Source organism: Sinohyriopsis cumingii, chromosome 6 (genome assembly GCF_028554795.1).
Source record: "Sinohyriopsis cumingii isolate HCF-2022 chromosome 6, ASM2855479v2, whole genome shotgun sequence".
Lineage (NCBI taxonomy): Eukaryota > Metazoa > Mollusca > Bivalvia > Unionida > Unionidae > Sinohyriopsis > Sinohyriopsis cumingii.
The window spans coordinates 11,237,125-11,252,984 of NC_142966.1; the positions used below are offsets into that span (position 1 = coordinate 11,237,125).

The 15,860-nt window shown below is 34.4% G+C and overlaps 1 protein-coding gene across 1 annotated transcript in view; it reads left to right on the plus strand.

The window, feature by feature from the left end:
• The window catches only part of LOC149796368 (uncharacterized), a 287,440-nt gene that overhangs the window by 250,365 nt on the left and 21,215 nt on the right, over positions 1 to 15,860 (plus strand). Inside the window, exons 45-48 of the mRNA XM_089961040.1 lie at positions 2,010 to 2,109; positions 6,385 to 6,632; positions 7,974 to 8,145; positions 13,273 to 13,530. Of these exons, the coding sequence (XP_089817166.1) occupies positions 2,010 to 2,109; positions 6,385 to 6,632; positions 7,974 to 8,145; positions 13,273 to 13,530 (778 nt within the window). The remainder of the gene's footprint in view (positions 1 to 2,009; positions 2,110 to 6,384; positions 6,633 to 7,973; positions 8,146 to 13,272; positions 13,531 to 15,860) is intronic.

Here is a 15,860-nt window from a genome sequence, read left to right on the forward strand (position 1 = left end):
GTCTTGTGAATACAATACTTGATTATGGATTTAAGAAAACTTTTAATGTGGAAATATCTTAATTCTACCTGAGATGTTTTCATTAATTAATAACATCAGGTTTAAGTTAGAATATCATAACTAATATTTTGGCTTTTGTTTTAAATATGTGTGTGTGTGTGTGTGTGTGTGGTGTGTGTGTGTGTGTGTATGTATAAAGAATATTATCATACAGGTTATAGACTTTTAACTGGTCCCTAACCTGGGTCCATGAGCTACAGAACTCAGTGCCTTTCATGCATGCAGCAGCTCCATACCTTCTTGACTAAGGGCACAACCCCCCACTCATAAGGATAGAACTTAAATGTGAATAAATGCTTTCATGCATATCAGACACAATTGCTTGTGAACACTTTTCCAAATGTACAATTTCTCTGACCGACATCAAGGCATATAGAAGTTATTGTTGCAAGTTACAAATATATAGAAAACAGAGTAAAAAATATTGTCAATGAACATGAAGTAAAATTGCATGGAGAAAGAATATTGTCATACAAGTTAGGGAAATATTATTTGTACTTAATAGAAAATTGAACCCAGATCAGCAAATTACAGCACCAATTGCATGTACTAATCCCCAAGCCCTCTTGATTAAGTATGCATTTTTAATAAGTTATATAACTTAGCCTTCAATATTAGCATAAAGTCAAACCTGTAAATAGCAGCTATTCATGGGAAAAGGCAGAACCGGCTGTTGCATAAAGGTGACTGCTGTACATGGATTCACATTTTAAAACTGTTTTCTAAACAAATGCACTGAATATCACTGTATAGCAAATTCATACTTACAGGTAATTGCTGTTCTCATCCAAATAATATTCCAAACAAGATTACCGCTTACTTTAATCTATGCTATAAAATTAAATTATGATGGACTTAAAAGTATATAGCTATCTTACTTTATTCATTATGTGAAAGCAGTGTCTGGATGAGTCAGATGCTCAAATCACCAAGATCAAAAGACAGCTTATGTGAGATGAAAAGACAGTCAGCTTATGTGAGATCAAAAGACAGTCAGCTTATGTCAGATCAAAAGACAGTAATCTTATGTGAGATGCTTTGATGAAGAGAAAATCAAAAGCTGTTTATGGATATTTGCTGTGACTCATAAACTGAAACTTCACCTGCCTTTACAGACACATTTTGAATATTGAAAGACCCCTGAACTTACCGGAAAAGAATGTAAATAATATATCTTCTCAAAGAGGAACTAATTTCATCATAAATAGCTTCAATTCATAGCAGATAGATGAAGATGTCAAGCTATTCATACCACAATGGCACAAAAGGTGCTATGAGGGCATAACTATTTTTCCTACCATCCACCAAACAAATTGCTTCAACCATAAAAACTACCTGGCTTTCAAATCTGACATTCACATTATATTCCTTTATCTAAACAATGCCTTCCTCATGAAACAAAAATTACGTCTGCATAGATTGAAAGGTCAATGTAGATACGCTGTATTGAAAATGACTCTCATCAAGATCCTCACATAGCAGTTAATGATCACTTCTGTTTAGATATACCAATAGACTACTCGGCCAAAATGTAGTGAAGTTTGAGTTTGCAATTTACATGTTAAAATAATATGTAAATTACAAACTCAGTTTTTAAAATTTTCTGATGCGGGTGGTAATGGGTTTGAACCCTGTCTGAGTCTTACCAAAGACTTATAAAAATGGTACTGAAAGCTGCCTCATTGGGCGTTTAGCATCAAGAGGTTAGTTTAGGACTGGTCGGCCTGGTGTCACTATTTGTGACTGGGTGGGACATGATGGTACATATCTGTGGCATGATGACCCAGTGCTAGACATCACTATAAACTGTCACACTGCAGACATCGTAACAATATGACTGAAAAATAGTATAAGCTACGATACAAATCCAGACACACACACACTCAAATTTAGGCTATTTTTTAGATAACCCTCATATATCCTGATATATCCTATGGTTTAACTTGCAGGAGAAATGTGTCCACATGTATGGATCATCGCGAGACACAGGGATGTGGAATGACATAGGATGCTGGGATCCCAGAGGATATGTCTGTCAAACAAGCAAACGTAAGCTTCTCAACATGTGCTGTAATGATTTATTATTATTATCATTATTATTATTATTATTATTATTGTTGTTGTTGTTGTTGTAGTTCTTGTCCTTTATCCTGACACACAATTATCGTAACATCTTTCGTCAGAACCTTCTCGCATAACTTTACTGGGATATAATTTCTTTACCAAATCCTATAAATTGTCATAGTTCTTTTGCCATGTTGTGTTTCCATCCTTTTTTCACAACCTAAAAAATTAGGTCAAAACATACTGGTTCATTATTTGTAGACACAGTTACCATAGTTCTCTTCCTTCTGGTACAGCACACACTTAGACAAATACAGCACAGAACAGCCAAGCTAGGACAACAATATTCTGATGGTGAACATCTCAACCCATTTTATTTTCATAGATTAGTTTGACAGATTTTACACTCAATCTTCAACTTAGTGTCAAACATGGTGGTCACCTCTTCTGTGCCAGATCTGGCATTTCAAACGCTTCTTTGTCTTGCTGAAAAATTAGGCAATCATCATCTATCAGAGTCCATGCCCTATATTTCCATGTATTGGAGTTCATGTCTTATATTTCCATGTGTTGGAGTTCATGTCCTATATTTCCATGTGTTGGAGTCCATGCCCCATATGTGTTCGAGTTCATGAAAAATTAGGCAATCATCATCTATCAGAGTCCATGTCCTATATTTACATATGTTGGAGTCCATGCCCTATGTTTCCATGTGTTGGAGTTCATGTCCTATATTGCCATGTTTCAGAGTTCATGTCTTATATTGTCATCTATCAGAGTCCATGCCCTATATTTCCATGTATTGGAGTTCATGTCCTATATTTACATGTGTTGGAGTCCATGCCCTATATTTCCATGTATTGGAGTTCATGTCCTATATTTACATGTGTTGGAGTCCATGCCCTATATTTCCATGTGATGGAGTTCATGTCCTATATTGCCATGTGTTGGATTTCATGTCCTATATTGCCATGTGATGGAGTTCATGTCCTATATTGCCATGTGTTGGATTTCATGTTCTATATTGCCATGTATTGGAGTCCATGTCCTATATTGTCATCTATCAGAGTCCATGCCCTATATTTACATGTGATGGAGTTCATGTTCTATATTGCCATGTGTCATAGTCCATGCCCTATATTGACATGTGTCTGAGTTCATGTCCTATATTGCCATGTGTTGGATTTCATGTTCTATATTGCCATGTATTGGAGTCCATGTCCTATATTACCATGTGTCAGAGTTCATGTCCTATATTGCCATGTGTCAGAGTCCATGCCCTATATTGACATGTGTCCGAGTTCATGTCCTATATTGCCATCTATCAGAGTCCATGTCCTTTATTGCCATGTGTTGGAGTCCATGTCATATATTACCATGTGTCGGAGTTCATGTCCTATATATCCATATGTCAGAGTCCATGTCTTATATTGCCATATGTTGTCCATGTCCTATATTGCCATGTCTCAGAGTCCATTGCTATGGGTCAGGGTTCATGTCCTATATTGTCATCTATTGGAGTTCATGTCCTTCATTGCCAAGTGTTGGAGTCCATGTCATATATTACCATGTGTTGGAGTTCATGTCCTATGTTGCCATGTGTTGTCCATGTCCTATATTGCCATGTCTCAGTCCATTGCCATGCATCAAAGTCCATGCCCTCTATTGCCATGTCTCGGAGTCCATGCGCTATATTTCCATGTGTCAGAGTTCATGTCCTATATTGTCATGTGTCAGAGTTCATGTCCTATATTTTCATGTGTCAGAGTCCATGCCCAGCATTCACAGATGAGAACTGAATCTGGTGGATTGAGTGACTTTGGTAAAGATGACCACTAGACCCATTTAATGTGACTGCAATCTCACACAGCTGTTGGAATGGCAGTTTTTCTAGATTCGCCTAGATAGTTTTTCTGCAAGAAAACATCATTTGCATAATTATCTGTGGATTGATGTTACTTGTTATGTGATCATTACTTACACTGCCATCATGTAAGGATAACAATTTGTCCTTTACTTACAGACTCCAACCATTTATTCCTTGAAGGGTAGAGGTTGGATGCTTATGCATTTCCATCTCATATCACCTTTTCTGTAGTGTTAATGTAGGCATTAATGTGTTTGGGGAATGAATTTGATGGTAAAGGCAAGTTGTTTGTAAATTAATTTTCCCTAAAAATACTTATTTTTAAACTCTTCCACACTTTCTTGTAAAAGTGACCATACTCATGTATTACAGCTTAAAAGGATAAATATTAGGTTGATGGGTTGAGTTGTAAGGGGAGGTAATAAGCATAAGTTACTTCCCTTTGTAATGATTCTATAGACTGGAAAAACTAAATTTGTTTTGTTTTTCCATGAGGTTTTGACTCCATGAGGTTGTTGAGGTTATTCGCTAACTTCAGTGTCATAGGATAAATATTAATGGAGAAACATAATTTACTAAAAGATCAACTTTTTATGTAGTTTTTGGCTGAACTATGAAGTGAAGTAACCAAAAGCAAAATTCTATGCCCATCTATTTATCAATTGGTTGCATGATGGTAGATTATAGTAGTAATGATGCTAGTTGGGTAGCAAGATCCTGCGAGAACTGATGCTAGTTGGGTAGAAAGATCTTGCTAGTATTGATACTAGTTGGATAGCAAGATCATGCTAGTATTGATACTATTGGGTAGCAAGATCATGCTAGTATTGATACTATTGGGTAGCAAGATCATGCTAGTATTGATACTGTTGGGTAGCAGGATCATGCTAGTATTGATACTATTGGGTAGCAAGATCATGCTAGTATTGATACTATTGGGTAGCAAGATCATGCTAGTATTGATACAAGTTGAGTAGCAAGATCATGCTAGTATTGATACTATTGGATAGCAAGATCATGCTAGTATTGATACTATTGGGTAGCAATATCATGCTAGTATTGATACTGGTTGAGTAACAAGATCTTGCTAGTATTGATACTATTGGGTAGCAAGATCATGCTAGTATTGATACTATTGGATAGCAAGATCATGCTAGTATTGATACTAGTTGGATAGCAAGATCATGCTAGTATTGATACTAGTTGGGTAGCAAGATCATGCTAGTATTGATACTAGTTGGGTAGCAATATCATGCTAGTATTGATGCTATTGGGTAGCAAGATCATGCTAGTATTGATACTAGTTGGATAGCAAGATCATGCTAGTATTGATACTATTGGGTAGCAAGATCATGCTAGTATTGATACTATTGGGTAGCAAGATCATGCTAGTATTGATACTATTGGATAGCAAGATCATGCTAGTATTGATACTAGTTGGGTAGCAAGATCATGCTAGTATTGATACTAGTTGGGTAGCAAGATCATGCTAGTATTGATACTGTTGGGTAGCAAGATCATGCTAGTATTGATACTAGTTGGGTAGCAAGATCATGCTAGTATTGATACTAGTTGGGTAGCAAGATCATGCTAGTATTGATACTAGTTGGGTAACAAGATCATGCTAGTATTGATACTATTGGTATGCAAAACTTAAACCATCTGACTCATGGACACTGTTATAAGACTGACATCATGTAACGACTATATTTGACATGTTTCTGCTGTAACATGGATAACGAGTTTGAAAATGAAGATGGAATCTGATTAAACTAATCTCATTAAATAAAGAATTATTATTATTATTATTATTATTATTATTATTATTATTATTATTATTGTTGTTGTTGTTGTTGTTATTATTATTATTATTATTATTTATTATTATTATTATTATTATTATTATTATTATTATTATTATTATTATTATTATTAAGCCTTAGTGTTCTGGCAAGTGTTTGAAATGGATTTTTTCACATAATTGAACACCATCTTAATGAAGTTTTAAAGACAGCAAATTACCCCTCTTTCTGCAATTTGACACATAAGTTGAAACAACTGTGCTTTCTGAATGTTATGTTTGGGACCATTCACAAAATGTGAACATATAAAACTTAACTGATATGGCACATGTAACCACAGATGATCAGAGTTATACACAGGTATTACAAACAACCTACTAGTGATTGACCTGTGCACATTTAAAGCCAGGTCAGCTGCTTAACAAATGAATTAGGCATGTAATGGACCAATCGCATTGATTATCATTTTCTACCATAGCACAGTCCTTAATTAAATCACAATGTTCATTCAATTGTCACCCAAAATTCATACTTTTCAAGACAGCTTGATTGTTTATTAATTTATCAGTAAACAATATAATACATTTTCAGAGGCCTCTATCCCTACGCCAGAGCCAACTCCCAACATCTGCAACTTGAAACAAGGTTTCAAACAGTTCCAGATGGGTTGTTACCTATATGTGGGCAAGTCAATGACCTGGGAACAAGCCAATCAGATTTGTAACCAGAAGGGAGCTTATCTTATCTCCATAAACAGCATTTATGAAGAATCCTTCATCTATTTAATGGTGGATGATGCTAATGTGCCAGCGATTTGGATTGGTCTTAATGACAGACAGGTCTGTGCTGATTTTTCACTCATATATATCTCTTTAAAACTTAAGTTGGATACTAAAGGTTTGACTACAGATCTAGATGTAAAGAACCCTCAAGACCATATATTATTGTCCTTTGTTTTAAGATGGCCTTTAGAGAGGTAAAATATAAAGTCGAATTTCAGTAAGAGGTTCTTAAACATTGCTGTTATTAACAGGTGTATTTTTGAAGTTTTGTTTGATTATTATGAAATTTTAGTGAAAATTCCACATTTTGAATTTGTTTGATGCAAGTACAGAAAATCAAATTTGTATGGGATGCAGTTTTGAACAGGAGTTTTCATTGTGGACACATTGGATAGGAAAAATGTACTCCAGCACCGGTATCATGACCTGTTACATAGCACAGAGTTTGTCAAGACAAAAACAGAAATGACATGGCAATGAAATAGACAATGATACTGTAAACAGATGAAAAAAAGCAGTAGACTTGAAGAGAAAAGAAAGTGGAGATTATTTGTGAGGAAAGCCAATGTTATGGTTATTACTTTGGGCACATAAAGGAATTCAGAATTAATGGAATTAATTTAGAATTAGTTTAGAATTAATGGAATGGATGCACCATTTTCCCCCAGGTGGCCTAAATTGTTACTATCTATACAGTATGTATAGGTTGATTGAAATAGAAAATAAACTGCCTAATTCCTAATACTGGAATTCCTGATAAGTATGCTTATGAATTGGAATTTTTTTTCCATTCATATGCTTCCAACATATCATTTTTCCATTCATATGTTGTCCATATATATATATATATTCCATTCATATGCTGTCCACATCTTTTTTCCATTAAAATGCTTACCACATATATTTTTTCTTTTCATATGCTATCCATATATTTGCATACATCCAGCAAGCTCAATTATGTTGTATAATTTCTAGCTAATAAAAGGTGAAGGTCTTGAGGTATGACATATCAATGTATATTTGTTACTTTAAAATTTGTATTATGTTGACTATTAATGTACACATGTAAAACTGTTTTGAAGCTACATGAATTTTATAATTTTATTATATTCATTCGAACATTGATGACTCAAAGATAGATCAGTTAATTAACTCTGCATAACTTGAATAGCACTCATGCATAGGGTAACACTTTATGTCTGTGACATCTGGAAACTTCCAACTATCAAAAACTTAAAATATTTGGGAGGGCATCAGTTTGACTTGGCAGAATTCTACCTTAAATGTTTTACTCTTAGAAAAAAAGAAAAGAATTTGCTGACCTTGAGATCATGTCTGATTACGCACTAGTACACACTGATACACATACACAAGATGCAATTCCATTATTTATTACAGAAAACTGGGAGTTATGTGTGGATTGATAATTGGCCAGTAATGTATACGAAGTGGGATATTAATGAACCCACAAAGGGACCTAATGAGGGTTGCGTTCTCTTCAACCACACAGGCCTCTGGAGTGATGTCTCCTGCAACATTACACTTCCATTCATTTGTAAAATCACCTCAGGTAAAGTAACTTGTGATTTTTAAACATTATTTAAAGATTCCATCTTATTCAGGCAGTTAGCTGTAACAAACATGTTAATGAATGGGACAAATGGTAAAGTTCTTAAAATATGCATAGCAATACAACTGCAGACATAATAATTATGGCTATTACTGCAGACATAATAATTATGGCTATTATTGCAGACATAATAATTATGGCTATTATTGCAGACATAATAATTATGGCTATTATTGCAGACATAATAATTATGGCTATTATTGCAGACATAATAATTATGGCTATTATTGCAGACATAATAATTATGGTTATTGATTATTGTAGATATAAGAATTATGGCTATCAATTATTGCAGACATTATAATTATGGTTGTTGATTATTGCAGACATAGTAATTATGGTTATTAATTATTGCAGACAAAGTAATTATGGTTATTAACTATTATAGACAGCAATTATGGTTATTAATTATTGCAGACATAATTATTATGATTATTAATTATTGCAGCCATAGTAAACATGGTTATCAATATTAGCAGACATAGTAATTGTGGCTATTAATTATTGCAGACATAGTGATTATGGTTATTAATTATTGCAGACTTAGGAATTATGGTTATCAATTATTGCAGACAAAGTAGTTATGGTTATTAATTATTAAAGACAGCAATTATGGTTATTAATTATTGCGGACATAATTATTATGGTTATTAATTATTGCAGCCATAGTAATCATGGTTATTAATTATTGCAAACATAGTAATTAAGGTTATTAATTATTACAGACAGCAATTATGATTATTAATTGCTGCAGACATAATAATTATGGCTATTAATTATTGCAGACACAAAAATTATGGCTAGTAATTATTGCAACCATAGTAATCATGGTTATTAATTATTGCAGACATAGTAGTTATGGTAATTAATTATTTCAGTCATAGTAATTATGGTTATCAATTTTTTGCAGACAGAGTGATCATGGTTATTAATTATAGCAGAGATAGTAATCATGGCTATTAATTATTGTAGACATAGCAATTATGGTTATTGATTATTGCAGACATAGTGATTATGGTTGTTAATTATAGCAGACATAGTAATTGTGGCTATTAATTATTGCAGACATAGTAATTATGGTTATCATTTTATAGCAGACATAGTAATTGTGGCTATCAATTATTAAATATGTAGTAATTATGGTTATTAATTATTGCAGACTTTGGAGTTATGGTTATTAATTATTGCATCCATAATAATTATGGTTATTAATTATTGCAGACATAGTAATTATGGTTATTATTTTATAGCAGACAGTAATTGTGGCTATCAATTATTGAAGATGTAGTAATTATGGTTATTAATTATTGCATCCATAATAATTATGGTTATTAATTATTGCAGACTTTGGAGTTATGGTTATTAATTATTGCATCCATAATAATTATGGTTATTAATTATTGCAGACTTTGGAGTTATGGTTATTAATTATTGCATCCATAATAATTATGGTTATTAATTAATGCAGTCATTGTAATTATGGTTATTAATTAATGCAGTCATTGTAATTATGGTTATTAATTAATGCAGTCATTGTAATTATGGTTATTAATTAATGCAGTCATTGTAATTATGGTTATTAATGGTTAAAATCTTTACATGTTAATGATGTTAAATGCTTATTTTTGAAGTAATTCAGCAGCTTTAAAATTGAATTTGGACATGATTAAATTTGATATTTATTACTTAGCCATCTAAAAAGTCTTTTGTAAATTCATGCCACTGTACTGTAAGTCTTATGGAAATGACCTGTCAAATATGGACTTAAGAACAAAAACACAAATTTCAGAAATGCGATTGTTTGTGGTAAAATCTGGATACTGGCTTGTTTTTGTCAAATTCGGATCCAGGTTTCTTACTAGATTCAGTGGAATTATTCAGCAAATGACACTAACTTTACCTGAGTACTGCAGATGCTTTAATCTTTGTGTATTTTGTGTTGCAAAATGTCTGCATGATCAAGCTGTTGCTTATTTGTTCAAAATGGCATCCATTCAGTGACATATTAGGATGGAAGATACAATAAACCTCTTAAAAATTTTTAATAGTACAGAAGAATGAAAGGAAATATTGAGATTTGTTGGGCAAAAGGCAGGAAGGGCAATGATTATGTTTAGTGGACATCATGTGTCAGTTTAAGTAGGTCACACGGTAGGAAGATAATTGACATGGCCATGAGTCATGTTAATTTTTTTAATGGATTGCATCAAAATTGAGAGATATCAAGAAGCTATTGAGCTCTGTAGGGTTTGGAATTGCATTTTGTGAAACTACTGGATGTATTTAAGGTTCAAGTAAAGTTTACAAACTTTGGAGTTGAACATGATGTTTACTGTCACTGCATCAATCTTGAATCACACTTTTTTCTTGACATTTAAATAAATGTTTTCCACTTTGACAGCAGCAGTATGATATTTTGTTACAACTTACTGAAACTGGTCTAACTGAAAAAATTTACTGCCTCACTAAGTAGGTCTTGTTAAAATTGGCAGGTCAATTCATGCTATGTAGCTTGCTATTGTAAATTCATGCCATATAGCTTGCTATTGTAAATTCATGCCATATAGCTTACTTTTGTAAATTCATGCCATGTAGCTTGCTATTGTAAATCCATGCCATATAGCTGCTATTTGTAAATTCATGTTATGTAGCTTGCTATTGTAAATTCATGCCATCTAGCTTGCTATTGTTAATTCATGCCATTTAGCTTGGTATCATAAATTTGTTCCGTGTAGCTTGCTTTTGTAAATTCATGCCATGTAGGTTGCTATTGTAAATCCATGTGATGTAGCTTACTATTGTAAACTCATACCATGTAGCTTGCTATTGTCTATTCATGCCATGTAGCTTACTATGGTAAATCCATGCCATATACCTTGCTATTGTCTACTCATGCCATGTAGCTTGCTATTGTAAATTCATGCCACGTAGCTTGCTATTGTAAATTCATGCCATGTAGTTTGCTATTATACATTCATGCCATTTAGCTTACTATTGTAAATTCATGCCATGTAGCTTGCTATTGTAAATTCATGCCATGTAGCTTGCTATTGTCTATTCATGCCATGTAGCTTCCTATTGTCTATTCATGCCATTTAGTTTTCTATGGTAAATTCATGCCCTATAGCTTGCTATTGTAAATTCCTGTCATATAGCTTGCCATTGTAAATTCATGCCATGTAGTTTGCTATTATACATTCATGCCATTTAGCTTACTATTGTAAATTCATGCCATGTAGCTTGCTATTGTCTATTCATGCCATGTAGCTTCCTATTGTCTATTCATGCCATTTAGTTTTCTATGGTAAATTCATGCCCTATAGCTTGCTATTGTAAATTCCTGCCATATAGCTTGCCATTGTAAATTCCTGCCATGTAGCTTGCTATTGTAAATTCATGCCATATAGCTTGCTTTTGTAAATTCATGCCATGTAGGTTGCTATTGTAAATCCATGTGATGTAGCTTACTATTGTAAACTCATACCATGTAGCTTGCTATGGTAAATCCATGCCATATAGCTTGCTATTGTCTGTTCATGCCATGTAGCTTGCTATTGTAAATTCATGCCATGTAGCTTTCTATTGTAAATTCATGCCATGTAGTTTGCTATTATACATTCATGCCATTTAGCTTACTATTGTAAATTCATGCTATGTAGCTTGCTATTGTCTATTCATGCCATGCAGCTTGCTATTGTAAAGTCATGCCATGTAGCTTGCTATTGTCTATTCATGCCATTTAGTTTTCTATGGTAAATTCATGCCATATAGCTTACTGTGGTAAATCCATGCCATATAGCTTGCTATTGTAAATTCATGCCATTTAGCATGGTATTGTAAATTCATACCATTAGCTTGGTATTGTAAATTCATGCCATTTAGTTTAGCATTGTTAATTCATGCCATGTAGCTTGCTATTGTAAATTCATGCCATGTAGCTTGCTATTGTAAATTCATGCTATGCAGCTTACTATGGTAAATCCATGCCATATAGCTTGTTATTGTAAATTCTTGTTCTTTAGCTTGTTATTGTAAATTCATGCCATGTAGCTTGCTATTGTAAATTCATGCCATGTAGCTTGCTATTGTAAATTCATGCCATGTAGCTTGCTACTGTAAATTCATGCCAAGTGGCTTGCTATTGTAAATTCATGCCATATAGCTTGCTGCTGTAAATTCATGCCATATAGCTTGCTACTGTAAATTCATGCCATATAGCTTGTTATTTTAAATTCATGCCATGTAGCTTGCTATTGAAAATTCATGCCATGTAGTTTGCTATTGGAAATTTGTGCCATATCGCTTACTATGGTAAATCCATGCCATATAGCTTGCTATTGTAATTTCGTGCCATGTAGCTTACTATTGTAAATTCATGCAATGTAGCTTGCTATTTGTAAATTCATGTTATGTAGCTTGCTATTGTAAATCCATTCCATATAGCTGCTATTTGTAAATTCATGTTATGTAGCTTGCTATTGTAAATCCATGCCATATAGCTGCTATTTGTAAATTCATGTTATGTAGCTTGATATTGTAAATTCATGCCAAGTAGCTTGCTACTGTAAATTCATGCCATGTAGCTTGCTATGGTAAATCCATGACATGTATTTTTCCAAGCATAATGGTTTTAAAACTGCTTAGTGATAATGTTGATATTCATAGTCTTTTAAATCTTTTGGACAAAACATTTTGTGAATTTCATAAGACAGTATGATCACTTTGATGCTTTTGTATTAAAAACAGTTCTAACTTAGTGTAAATCATAACATATTAATAATTTAGTAAAATTCAGTGAATTCAGTACATTTGCTACAATTTGGTAAATTCATTATATTTGCCACAATTTAGTCAATACATATGTTTGCTACAACACCCTCATGTGTTATCAACAAATAATAATGTGTTGCTATTATTTCAAAAAGATTTAGTGAAATTAATGTTTGGCTACGTTCACAAAACTTTCATGCTGTCTGAAATATAAGTTACTTACAGTACATTTAAAGTGGGATATGATTCCTGTGTTTTACAGTATGTTTAAAGTGGGATATTATATATGTTTTACAGATTCTCCTCCTTACACACCACCACCTCCAAATGGTCGCTGTAATGGGGTTGGCTGGTCCTTCATTGGGCAGAATTGTTACATGTTCTTCCAGTACAGGCTGTACACATTTCTTGATGCTTCTTTTGACTGCAGTAGGAGAGGTGGCAATCTGGTGTCCATTCACAATGAAACTGTCAACATGTATCTCGTTCAGATGATGAAAAATCTTTCATCACCCTACGCCAGTTTTTGGACCAGTCTACATAAATCTGTTGACGGTAAGTCTTTCTACATACTCATATAAGACCTAAAATTCTGAAGATTGATTTTTTTCTCTTTTTCTCTTCATGTACATTTCATTGTCTCACCCGTATAAACACAACAAGATGTAGGTATCATTTTTTCTTTGGCAGCATTGATGGTGATGGTGCTGTTCTCATTGTTGTTAAGATTTTGTCAGAAAGTTTTGTCAAATTTCTCCTGTGTCTTTATACAGTTCAACCACATAGTGGCTGGTGTGTGGCTCATTCTATTCAAATCTGTAATGCACATTGGCATGGGATAGGGAAATCCCACCCATGGATCAGAATAGGGGACAGGAATAATTCTTTTCTGAGTTCCTGACCACAAATTCTCATCCTGAGGTTGGGATTTCCCAATGCCATGCTGGTTTATATGATGCATATCAAAAATGATTTCCTCCCATCTTATGCACAGAAAAAGGGCAGGAAAAAAGATGATATAAGATTAGTTCAAATATAGCTGTAGAAATAAATATTATTTTCTCAACATTTATACATTATTACAAAGAGCATATTAAATAATTCAGCATACATTAGTTCTTACATTCTATTGTTTTCTAACATGGAATCTACTGCTTTTCTTACAAAAATCTGCATAGGAAACAAATACAGGAAACTTTGTGATTTGGATCATTACATAGAAAAGATCAAGAAATCTATGCTGATCCACAGACAAGCAAGTTCCTCAGTATAAGAAATCTCTCACTGCCATGTTCTCCTAAATGATGGAAAATTGTCACATTTTGGTCATTGTGGCTTATCTTGTTCACTTACATAGTGAATCCAGATAGGGATGGGATGGATGTTTGTCAGATAGGGGATGGGATGGATGTTTGTCAGATAGGGGATAGGATGGATGGTTGTAAGATAGGGGATGGGATGGATGTTTGTCAGATGGGGATGGGATGGATGTTTGTCAGATAGGGGATGGGATGGATGTTTGTCAGATAGGGATTTGAATGGATATTTGTCAGATAGGGGATGGTATGGATGTATGTCAGATAGTGGATGGGATGGATGTTTGTCAGATAGGGGATGGGATTGATGTTTGTCAGATAAGGGATGGGATGGATGTTTGTCAGATAGGGATTTGAATGGATATTTGTCAGATAGGGGATGGTATGGATGTATGTCAGATAGGGGATGGGATGGATGTTTGTCAGATAGGGGATGGGATTGATGTTTGTCAGATAGGGGATGGGATGGATGGTTGTCAGATAGGGGATGGGATGGATGTTTGTTAGATAGGGATTTGAATGGATATTTGTCAGATAGGGGATGGTATGGATGTATGTCAGATAGGGGATGGGATGGATGTTTGTCAGATAGGGGATGGAATGGATGTTTGTGATATAGGGGATGGGATAGATGTTTGTCAGATAAGGGTTTGAATGGATATTTGTCAGAGAGGGATTTGAATGGATGTTTGTCAGATAGGGGATGGGATGGATGTATGTTAGGTAGGGGATGGGATGGATGTTTGTCAGATAGGGGATGGATAGATGTTTGTCAGATAGGTATTTGAATGGATGTTTGTCAGATAGGGATTTGAATGGATATTTGTCAGATAGGGTTGGGATGGATGTTTGTCAGATAGGGGATGGGATCGATGTATGTCAGGTAGGGTATGGAATGGATGTTTGTCAGATAGGGGATGGGATAGATATTTGTCAGATAGGGGATTTGAATGGATATTTGTCAGATAGTGGATGGGATAGATGTTTGTCAGATAGGGGATGGGATGGATGTTTGTCAGATAGGGGATGGGATGGATGTTTGTCAGATAGAGGATGGGATGGATGTTTGTCAGATAGGGATTTGAATGGATATTTGTCAGATAGGGGATGGGATGGATGTTTGTCAGATACGGGATGGGATGGATGTATGTCAGGTAGGGGATGGGATGGATGTTTGTCAGATGGGGATGGGATGGATGTTTGTCAGATAGGGGATGGGATGGATGTTTGTCAGATAGGGGATGGGATGGATGTTTGTCAAATAGGGGATAGGATGGATGGTTGTCAGATAGTGGATGGGATGGATGTTTGTCAGATAGGGGATGGGATGGATGTTTGTCAGATAGGGGATTGGATGGATGTTTGTCAGATAGGGGATGGGATGGATGTTTGTCAGATAAGGATTTGAATGGATATTTGTCAGATAGGGGATGGTATGGATGTATGTCAGATAGGGGATGGGGTGGATGTTTGTCAGATAGGGGATGGGATGGATGTTTGTGATATAGGGGATGGGATAGATGTTTGTCAGATAGGGGTTTGAATGGATATTTGTCAGATAGGGATTTG